General features: G+C 51.4%; 1 protein-coding gene across 1 annotated transcript; it reads left to right on the top strand.

Moving 5' to 3' along the window:
* The first annotated feature begins 992 nt into the window (after positions 1–992).
* Positions 993–5,110, top strand: LOC103654185 (probable alpha,alpha-trehalose-phosphate synthase [UDP-forming] 9). The gene is given in 3 exon segments (NM_001329560.1): positions 993–3,262; positions 3,804–4,077; positions 4,533–5,110. Coding segments are annotated over 3 exon segments (2,568 nt in total). The 5' UTR covers positions 993–1,313; the 3' UTR covers positions 4,878–5,110.
* The last annotated feature ends 6,526 nt before the right edge of the window (positions 5,111–11,636 follow it).

Genomic DNA, 11,636 nt, shown 5'->3' with positions numbered 1-11,636 from the left:
CTTCTCCTAGCCTATAAAGGGGGAGGCTGGCCTCATGGCAAGGGAAGAATCAGAGAGGGTCGAGAGGAGAGAGCTCTTAGGCAACTGGACACCATTAGACGAACACGAATCCACAAGGACGAATAGGAGGAAGAGGATCACCAACGAGGACATGGAGGCCGGAGCCCCGTTAAAGCCAAGACCTAGTTAGGACTCCACCCAGCAGCTTCTAAGCTCCACTTCCACCCCGATAAAAGACTTGGGAGCCTCTCATCCATCTCTCAACCGCTTGTAACTCCTACTATGAGTTTGATCATCAATGGTGTCGGTAGCGTAAGCCACCGATGACTGAAAGTAGGGGACGTTCTGCATGAACGAGTATAAACCTTACGCCCTCTGCAAACCTCCGGAGCCCCAAACACGTATACTAAATTTACTTGTCAGAGCGATGTATGAAACACCAACAATAAGAATAAAAAATTTACTATCCCCGTCTCAATTTATAATGTGCTTGATTTTTTTACTAAATTTGATTGGTTCGTCTTAATAAAGAAGTCTATAAAAAATAAAAAATCCAATGGCGTACTTAAAGTTAAATAATATCGCAATAAAAATTAATAATAATTATAAATTTTTTTAATAAGATGTACCGATCAAACATATGATAAAAAATATCAAAGAACACATAGATTGGTCCCGATATCGAGGGTAACAAGTGGTATTGTGGGTATTTTTATTAAACTTGAACTTGGTAAAGTATACTTTGGAATGATCTATTAATTTGTTGAATATAGAGTATAGATTTAGCGGATTAGTTAAAATCTCAATCTGATTCCGTGTACCAAGATCTGGTCAAACGGGCCCATGAACCCACCGTTAGCCGACCGCGACACTGATGCACCCAACCATCCCACATTCCCACGTCGGGGAAGAGCGGGGCAATGCCGTCATTTCCGCGGGCGAACGTTGTGGATAAGACTAGAGGCCCAAGCCCATGCGCCCATGCCGTCACACCTCCTACTCTGACCTCCGGGTCGCCCCGTCCGTGTCCGTTCCTTCTTCCTCGCCGCTCAGACACGCACACGCATATCCAGCTTGCCATATTTGTACCACCTGTCCTCCTTCCGTGCCCGAGACCCACCTCGGCGTTCTTATCCCCAGAAACTTCGGCAAAAGTGATCGATCCGTCTCCCACTCCCACCCCGACCGACCGACCGCCGAACGAACCCGACACACCTCGTCGCGTCGCGGCGCTTCTCTTCTCTTCATGCGCTATCGCCGCCGTTTCCACCTCTGCGACGCCCACAGATAGGCAGGAGGAGGACGAGGAGGCGATGCCTTCGCTCTCCTGCCACAACCTCCTCGACCTCGCCGCTGCCGACGAGGTGCCCCTGCCGTCGCCGACGCCGCTCCGCCTCCCGCGCGTCATGTCCGTCGCGTCCCCGGCCTCGCCCACCTCGCCGTCCCCGCCCGCCCCGCCGCGCCGCGTCATCGTCTCCCACCGTCTGCCGCTCCGCGCGTCGCCGGACCCTTCCGCGCCCTTCGGATTCAGGTTCTCCGTCGACGCCGGCACCGTCGCGTACCAGCTCCGCTCGGGGCTGCCCACCAACGCGCCCGTCCTCCACATCGGCACCCTCCCAGCGTCCGCGGCGGAGGCCGCCTCAGATGAGTTGTCCAACTACCTGCTGGCTAATTTCTCGTGCCTGCCGGTGTACCTTCCCACCGACCTCCACCACCGCTTCTACCACGGATTCTGCAAGCACTACCTCTGGCCGCTCCTCCACTACCTCCTCCCGCTGACGCCGTCCTCGCTCGGTGGCCTCCCTTTCCAGCGAACGCTCTACCACTCCTTCCTCTCGGCCAACAGGGCGTTCGCCGACCGCCTCACCGAGGTGCTGTCCCCCGACGAGGACCTCGTCTGGATCCACGATTACCACCTCCTCGCGCTCCCGACCTTCCTCCGCAAGCGCTTCCCGCGCGCCAAGGTCGGATTCTTCCTCCACTCACCTTTCCCCTCGTCGGAGATCTTCCGTACGATCCCCGTGCGGGATGACCTCGTCCGCGCACTCCTCAACGCCGACCTCGTCGGCTTCCACACCTTCGACTACGCGCGCCACTTCCTGTCCGCGTGCTCGCGGCTGCTCGGCCTCGACTACCAGTCCAAGCGCGGGTACATCGGCATCGAGTATTACGGCCGCACCGTGACTGTCAAGATACTCCCCGTTGGGATCGACATGGGGCAGCTCAGATCGGTGGTCTCGGCGCCGGAGACGGAGGACGCGGTGCGGCGGGTGACAGAGGCGTACAAGGGGAGGCGCCTCATGGTAGGCGTCGACGACGTCGATCTGTTCAAGGGGATCGGGCTCAAGTTCCTGGCGATGGAGCAGCTGCTCGTGGAGCACCGGGAGCTCCGCGGCCGCGCCGTGCTGGTGCAGATCGCCAACCCTGCCCGCAGCGAAGGGCGCGACGTGCAAGGCGTGCAGGACGAGGCCAGGGCCATCAGCGCCCGGGTCAATGCGCGCTTCGGCACCCCCGGGTACACGCCGATCGTGCTCATCGACGGCCCGGTGACGCCGCAGGAGAAGGCCGCCTACTACGCGGCCGCCGAGTGCTGCGTGCTGAGCGCCGTGCGCGACGGGCTCAACCGGATCCCGTACATCTATACGGTGTGCCGGCAGGAGAGCACCGCGCTCGGAGACGACGCGCCCAAGCGGAGCGCCATCGTGCTCTCTGAGTTCGTCGGTTGTTCCCCGTCCCTCAGCGGCGCGATCCGCGTGAACCCGTGGAGCGTGGAGTCCGTGGCGGAGGCCATGAACGCCGCGCTGCGGATGCCGGAGGCCGAGCAGCGGCTGCGGCACGAGAAGCACTACAAGTACGTGAGCACCCACGACGTCGCCTACTGGGCGCGGTCCTTCGACTCGGACCTGCAGCGCGCCTGCAAGGACCATTTCTCGCGCCGGCATTGGGGGATCGGGTTCGGCATGAGCTTCAAGGTGGTGGCCCTTGGCCCGAACTTCCGGCGGCTCTCCGTGGAGCACATTGTCCCTTCGTATCGGAGGACGGAGAATCGGCTGATTCTCCTGGACTACGACGGCACCGTGATGCCAGAGAATTCGATCGACCGGACGCCGAGCAGTGAGGTCATCTCTGTGCTGAATCGTCTGTGCGAGGACCCCAAGAACAGAGTGTTCATCGTGAGCGGGCGTGGGAAGGACGAGCTGAGTAGGTGGTTCGCCCCCTGCGAGAAGCTGGGCATCGCGGCGGAGCACGGTTACTTCACAAGGTAAAAATCTAAATCTTCGTACAATGTTCCACCGGCGAAGTTCTGCTGGTAGTTCGTTTTGGTACCACCTTTGCTTTGCTTGGATTTGGGTTCTTATTACTGCTCCAGATTCGGGCCACAGAATAGAATGGTTACGAATTAAGCAATGGTACCCGCAAATCCTAGGAGGAGCGTTCATATTCCTGATGCGTTGGTCAGTCACTTTTGGTTACAACTAGTCCCACCGTCCGTCCACACACAAAGAAGAATGCAATTGTCGTTTTCGTTTTTTAAGGAGTCTGAAGAGTCTGAACTTCAACTTTGACTAATTTATTCGTATAAAAAGGTACCAACGTTCATAATATAAAATAATTATAATTATATTAGTTATAGAATATGTTTTTAAAATAAGTTTATTTGAAGTAAACATTTATTATAAAAATTACTCAAACTTGTGCATTTCTTCCGCCGACGGAGTTAAGTCCAGAGAGCATTCCTGTTCCTAACTTGTAATGTAGTAGGCCGATACGTGACAACGTCTCACCGACTCTTTTGTCTGCAGGTGGAGCAGGGACGCGCCATGGGAGGCCTCAGCATTGGCCGCCGACCTGGACTGGAAGAACACCGCGGAGCCGGTGATGCGGCTGTACACGGAGGCAACGGACGGCTCCTACATCGAGCACAAGGAGAGCGGCATGGTCTGGCACCACGACGAGGCGGATCCGGACTTCGGTTCCTGCCAGGCCAAGGAGCTGCTCGACCATCTCGAGAACGTGCTGGCCAACGAACCCGTGGTGGTGAAGAGAGGCCAGCACATCGTGGAGGTGAACCCCCAGGTGAGTCATGAGCGGCGAGCCAGCCCAGACGCGTGCATGCTTTTTTTTTCTCTGCTCATTAAATTATTCCATACCTACTGCTCGTCGGTTGTTCAATTCAAAATTTCCCGGACGTGTATGAAACGTGCCGACCGAGTAGACGTAGCTTTCAAACCAAAAGGCATCGGATAAGGATTGATCTAATCCAGTCCAGTCCTCATCCACTATGCATGCCTGCGACAATCTGTTCCCTCTGCGCAAATAGCGACGGGGAAATCCGCGAGAACTGCGGCCCGCCTCTGTGGATGTGGTCTCTTTTTTTTTTGGGTGTGCCCATCCATCCGAAAGCAACCTGCCACACTGCCGAACCATCCATTTGTCTCGTTGTCCGCAACCACTTGGAAATTTCTGGGATTAGCGGCGGAGGAGAGCAAATAACAACGGGCTCAAAAAAATATCTTGGTGCTGTGGTGCAGGGCATCAGCAAAGGCGTGGTGGTGGACAGCCTGCTGTCGTCCATGGTGAGGACGGGGAAGCCGCCGGACTTCGTGCTGTGCATCGGCGACGACCGGTCGGACGAGGACATGTTCGAGAGCATCGTGTGCCCGGCCTCCAGCAGCGGCGGCGTGAGGCTCCCGGCCAGCAGCGAGGTGTTCGCGTGCACGGTGGGCAAGAAGCCGAGCATGGCCAAGTACTACCTGGACGACACGGTGGACGTGGTCAAGATGCTGGACGGCCTGGCCAGCGCGCCGTCGCCGCCACGACGGCCCGGGCCGGCGGCGGCGGTGCAGCTCCGGGTCTCGTTCGAAGGCTCGCTCTGAGGGGGGGAAGGGAAGTAAAACACACAGCGCTAGCGGTAAACAGCAAACGTCGAGCAAAGAAAAATAACCAGTGATGATGAACAGGATTCAGACAGGTGTGGCGTAGGATTAGCTGCAGTTACAGGATCGACAGTTTTTTTTTTGGTTTCTTCTTCTACATTGCTACCCCCAAAATCGTTCGTGCCTGTATATATGCCGTTAATGATAATGTGCGAAGAATGTTTGGACCACCTTTGTATATGGTAGTAGCTGACGATGACGATGATATCATCAGAAGGAAGAAAAAAAAAAGGAAGAGAAGTTGATTCATTCACTCCGGCTTCCTTCCTCGGTTGGCAGTCTCGTTCGTTCAGTCACGCTTTTCACCTTTCTGCATTATACATTCCGGGTTGGTTCTGGTGCTCCTTATCCAACCCCTATCTATCCATCCCCTATGCGGCGCTTGATGGCAACAGGAGTCATGCTGCCATGTCCGTCTCTCGGGCCGCTGCGGCCGTCCTTTTTTTTCTTTCTCGTCACCCACACCCAGGCCCCAGGCCGGCAACAGCTAAGCAGCAACAGCAGGCTGTACTTGATGTGGTACACGCGAGACAGACGTGATGTCAGTTAAAGGCCACAGCGCAAGCGCGCTGGCGGGTGATGCATCATTTCACCTCGCCGGCAAGATGACTGGCCAACAGGCAAACCGTGTCGGTAACGGTACTTGGCACTACCTCCACCACTCGGTGCAGGCTTTCAGAGAAGAAGAAAGTTAAGTGTTATTTGGTTTAACAGATGTAACGTAAATATTAACGGTAATAATTAATAATCGATTACCAGCGGTAACAAGTTTAGATACGTGGATATTAATTTATTTTGTGGTATCTGATTATAATTGGACTTAAACAAATATGATTTAACGGTTATCAGCTACAAATATGTGAACCGTAGATGGACCCAAATGCTTACGGAAGAGAAACATCTAAAATGCTACCACCTGGAAATTAACTTCTAAGCATCATCCCAAAGCTGTCGTAGTTGCTGTGCAGATTTTCCACAGCCGTGGCCTGGCGTTGGCACGACGGCAATACTACTAGCAAGACTGGAAGGTTTATACGAACCTTCCGTTGGTCGGAGGGAGCAAACTCTCAGTCTCGGCAATGCGCACTACTACTAACTAAAACCCGGAAGCTGGGATAACATAATTAAAAGGAACACACACCAGCGCACGCACGACGAGCTTTCCTATTTTGTTTTCTTTTCTTTTCGCCCACACCACATCCATCTCCCCACCGATTCGAATTCGATGCACCACTCGCGGTCGTGGCCGGCGTGCGCGGCGCGTGTCGATTCCGTTCCGTGTGAAAGAACATCGGATGGGCCCGGGCGCGGCGGGCGGCGGACAGACACAGTCCATGCTCGCACGTTTGCACCAATACATTGACATGGTGACAGAGTCAACGTTTTTTCTTGAAAGATGTGAACCACAACCATGTTGAGTCCTATCATCCTCCTCCTACAACCTTCGCTGCTCTTCCAATCCACCACGACCACGTTGTTGTGGTCATTCTGCGCAGATATTTTTTCTCACTCACTCTCTCTCTCTCTGATCTGACGTGACGACCGTACCTTATCGCGTTATCTGATGCATGTCTGGTCGTCTGATCACGATCTATCTAATAATGCACGTGCTGCTGCTCCATCAGCTACCACTACGCTAGCGGGTTACGTTTGGAGACGTGACAAGTTAGGTAAGTACTCCCTCCGGTGCAGTAAAGGAAATCATCCTGCGTGTGATCGAGCGTGCATAAAAGAAGTCGTAGCGCACGTGGGTCTTGGATTTGGACGTCGCTGTCCCTGAGTAATTGCATCGGAAAAAAATGTGCTTAAGAGAAATCGAGTTTGAGACCTCCAGTATAGAATGCCGCCTCGGGAGGTGCTGCAGCAACCAATCGAGCTTGATTGTTTTAGTGACGTTAATGCACTTATACCCCTATTTTATGAGGGCAAACAGGGAAAACTCTATGATAATTAATCACTTCTTGGTATGCACAATCATGTTCTAAACGACTACCTTTACTGCACTGGAGGGAGTACATGACTATGCAAGTCGCTTTGGAGTTCCAAGATGCATGCATATCCGTTTTTTATCGGGACCGAACGAACGAAGCTGGAGGGAGGCGGCAAGGCACATGCACGTGACCAATGTATGTATGTACGTCTAGGTCTAGGCCTAGCTGCTCGAATCATTGGGCCGGCCGACGACGGCGACGAATATATCGTCCTTTTGTAATAAGACGAGAGAAAGAAAAAAACCCCCGGCGAATATGCTCGCTTTCCTTCCTTCGTCCGCTCCATTCTCTGCTGCATGTACCATATATGCCGCCATTAGGCAGGAAGGATCAACGATCAGCACATGCGCTCCCACTTGGACAATGCGCCGGCGCGGGAGGGACAGATGGAGCTAGATAGAGTCGAGGTCAGGAGCTCGCTCGCTTCTTGTCCAGTGCAATGCAAGTGTGCAACGTACGTGACATATGACATCTATATCGCACCCAAGAAATCCGATCGAGAAGATCCATCCGGGCGCCCGGACAGAGGACACGACAGTACATGCTTTACTTCTTCTTGTTCTTGTGTGCGCTAAACAATTGGCTCTAGACAGTCTCGATCGGCTGGTACGTGGTGGTGATCCGCAAGCATGTGCCGCATCTCGTCAAAAAAGCCTGGACCACGGACGAGGACGACGACCGACCGTTCCGCCACGCACGCGCGGCGTCTTTATCCGCGCGCGCGGGCGAGGATCTGAGGGGCCGGGGGATATGCTGCGCGGTATGCCCGGCCCGCGCGGCTGGAGCTGAGGCCGGCCGGCCGGACGCGGACGGCGACGTACGGCCGCCACGATCCGTCCTAGTCGAAGCGAGCATGGACGGCAGGCTAAGAAAAGGGGTTAGATAGGCTGCAAGTTGATTCCTCTCGTACTGTCTCTTCTAGTGGACGATCGGAAGAGCATATTCGTTGCCAAAAGAAAGGAAAAAAAAAGGTGTGCGTGGCTTATTGCTTCCATATCCATACCCTTGCATGGTGTGCGTTGCGTACTATTTTTTTTTTCCCCCCGAGAGGAAGATGATGCCTTCTCGCTTATTGGCAAGCGACAAAAAGGCTAATAATCGTCGACCCGTAAGCGTGCAGCTGGACGTAAACAGTCCATCGTCTATCATTTTATTTGGACTAGAGACAGGTTTAAATAAACTAATAAGCAAATCGTAAATGCGGTTCTCCCTTCGCCATAAAAAAAAACAACAGCTATAACACACCTTTTGTTCCTTGTACGTTTTATTATTATTATGGAAGCAAAAAAATGTTCTAGCCTTTTGCAGTTTCCTGCATACAACTATTTAATTAGAAAAAAACAGAAAACGGTTTATGATTTAGAATGGACGTAAATGTGCTGTAAGAATCCTTCTACATGAAAAAAAAACTACATGCTTTTAATTTTATTAGTATGTGGTATGTGACCATTTATAATCTTGAGAGTTGGAACAAGTGGGGGTATGGTGCCATGCCAGGGCACTCCAGCTTGGCAACTACTACAGAGCTGCCTAATGGGCTCTCAGGATTAACCTACCAACGATAAACGGAGAGCTGAGCAATAGGCGGGGGGCTCAGGCCCATTTGCAGCGTACAGACCTAATCAATGAATATAGGCCCTTAGATTGAGGAGGGCCCACATAGGCATGTCGAGGCCCAGTCTATGAGGTCCTCCATTGCCATGCAGTCCAAACCAATAAATACCATCTCGCGATCCCGTCCCACGGCCCGGCCCAAATAAATACCTGGCCCTAGTTCTAAGGATTTTTTTTTTTTTGCCCAAGCTCTGCAAAAAGCATGGGGGGTTAATCATGGGTAAAACGTGGGTTAGATGCGTTTGACTTGATTCGCTGCGCCTGGCGTGCTTGCATCAACCACCGCTTTTGCTCAAAAGTGGAATAGTTAACAAAGCGAGACGCCGAGATCTATCTATTCTTCACCCAGCAGTAGGAAGTGCATTAACTGTCCGTTGGAACAGTCTGTGACGGTGTGACCTGATCACCTGAAGGACTCCACCGTTTCTGATTGCCACTAGTGGTGGTGATGGGAAAAAACAGCTCACCAGCGTCCATGAACTTTGGTTCGGATGATGACAGGGACAGAACACCTTGTCATTGGTTGAGCCACTGGACCAGTTCTCCTGCTGACTGACTGACCCCGTTTCAATCGCACGCATAAAAGGCAATTAATTACTACCTGAAATCCTGAAATGAAGCCCAGCTTACAATCACAAGTGTGTTCTACTTGCACTAGGAGTACCTTTGAATCATTTGATCCAGGAAAAGGAAATCAGGATTTTGCCTGTTAAAATGTATATACTGGCACTCAGAATAGCAGAGGAGAGAATCTCTGTTGAGAGCTGAGCGAGTGTATTTGTTTGGTCCCGGAGCGAGTTGAGATGGAGCAACTAAAAGCAGCTCAGTTTGGAAGATTTTGGAGAGCCAGATGGTTCGTTATTTAAGCATAATTTTACTTTTTATTGTCACTCTATCTTACCAATTCAATCAGCAATAAATTATAAGCGAAGCTTCCTACGCTTGCGTTGCCGCTTCTGAAGAGGAGAAAGCCATCCTGCCAGAATTCCACACACAAGCAGGAGGGAGCACGCCCATGGTGCACTGATGCTGGTGCGCGCGGCATGCAACGCTCACATCACATGCCCGTCGCCGTCACCGCGAGCCAGCGAACCAACCAGCCAACCGACGATCCGATGCGCGGATGCAACCAAACCTCCTTTTCTCCATGCGTGCAGGTGCAGAGCAGCGGCTCCTTTCTTTTTTTTATAGAATAGGAGGGGCGAGGCCCTACTGAAATTTTATTAAAACTTAAAAAGCGACCGAGTTAGGAACAAACAAAAAGAAAAATTACAAGAAAATAAATTACAGAAGGAACTAGCTGCCGGTTACAATTGCCAAAGATGTAGCCATTTAGGAATTGCCGAGTCGAATCTGCCTTTCGCTCTACGAGTGACCAATTGTAATTCTTTTGTGAACTCATTCCTACATTGTTGCACAGTTGGGTCCTTATCCTGAAAAAGCCAGGAATTGCGACATTTCCAAATGCTCCACGTCATTAGAATGACTATTTCCATGGAGAAAGAAACATTGAGCTGATGATCAAGATTTGTTGCAGCATCCATGGGATTAGGAATTCTTGGTGGTGTCAAACCAATTGAGTTCCAGCAAGCCTTCGCGAAGTTACACCTGAGAAAAAGGTGATAAAGAGTTTCCTCCTTTTGCCAGATGCAATTCTCATAGGTGTAAGACTCAAGGATCATGTTTTTTCTTTTCAGCAAATCCCTTGTATTGAGTCTGTTCTTTAACCAAAGCCAAAAAAAGACCTTATGTTTTGGTTGACACTTATTTTTCCAAAGCGATCTGAAGATCTGGTGAACTTGAGCCTGACCCATCAGATGCCTATAGGTCTTTTTTGTAGAGAAATTATCTGATCCCCAAATAAGTTTCCAAGCATCTTTTGTGTTAGTCACCGTGATTTGTCCCCAAGTCTCTTCTAATTCAAGAAATTGTTCATAGGCCTGCGCTGAAAGGGGGAGCTGAAAGATCTTAGTAAGGTGCTCCTTTTGTTTAGCTTCTTTGATAGTAAGTTTGCTGTTGCAGGCGAAGGAAAATAATTCAGGATATTGATGAGCCGGGATGCCCTTGTTCCACAGATCTCCCCAAAAAAGAATGGTTCTCCTATCACCAATAGAAGGGGCTGCCAAACCCTTAAAATCTTGAACGAGACTGAGCAAGCTTTTCCACCAGAAGGAGCCAATTTTTGAACAACTAGGGAGCCTGCCTGCTCTGTAGTAATTGTTCCAAACCAGATTTACCCAAGGAATATCATAATTATTGAAGAATTTATGCAAAAACTTGAGCAGCAAAGCTTTGTTGTGCGTCTCCAGTCTGACCACTCCCAGCCCCCCATTTTTTTAGTCTGAGTAACCATGCTCCAAGCAGCCAGAGCCGGTTTCTTCGAGTTGACGTCGTTGCCTCTCCAGAGACAATGTTTCCGATAAGAGTCAATCTTCTTGACCGTGGCAACCGGAATTTTCAGGGTGCACATCAGAAAGGTCGGGAGAGCCGAGAACACCGAGTTAACAAGCTCAAGCCTACCGGCATGGGAGAGGAGAGCGGAAGTACATGATAATCTCTTCTCAATCCTACAAATGAGCGGTAAAAAGTGGCAGATTTTGGATTTAGACAGGCCAAGCGGAACACCAAGATAGGTGAAGGGCATCGAACCCATCTGACAGTTGAGAGTTTTGGCTAGAATCTCCATTTTAGCCGAGCAAACATTGATTGGGTACATACATGATTTATTATAGTTCACCTTGAATCCCGTCGAAGTTGCAAACGAGTTCAGAACAGCCCTGAGAAAAAATAATTGTCTGGGGCATGCTTCCAGTGTCATCAGCCTATTGAACGATCGGAGCGGCTCCTTTCTTTGGCCCGGACTCCCATCGCGATCCTCTGAATCTCCGAGCAGCAGCGCGAAGGGTCAGATAAACAACGTGTACTGTTTCAGAAGCTATTGCTAGTTGCGCTGCAGGTGTTTGTCTCGGTAGCAGCCGAAAGTTCGTTTCGCTGTTTGTTTTGGTCAGCTCATCGTCGTAGCTCGCCATTGACGGTGGCTTCTGACGAGCCCTGGTGTGCTCGTCGCTGCTAAATGGATCAGGGATCCAACGCG

This window comes from Zea mays, chromosome 4 (genome assembly GCF_902167145.1).
Source record: "Zea mays cultivar B73 chromosome 4, Zm-B73-REFERENCE-NAM-5.0, whole genome shotgun sequence".
NCBI lineage: Eukaryota > Viridiplantae > Streptophyta > Magnoliopsida > Poales > Poaceae > Zea > Zea mays.
The sequence above is the reverse complement of the archived record's forward strand: the minus strand, read 5'-3'. Positions and strand labels throughout refer to the sequence as shown.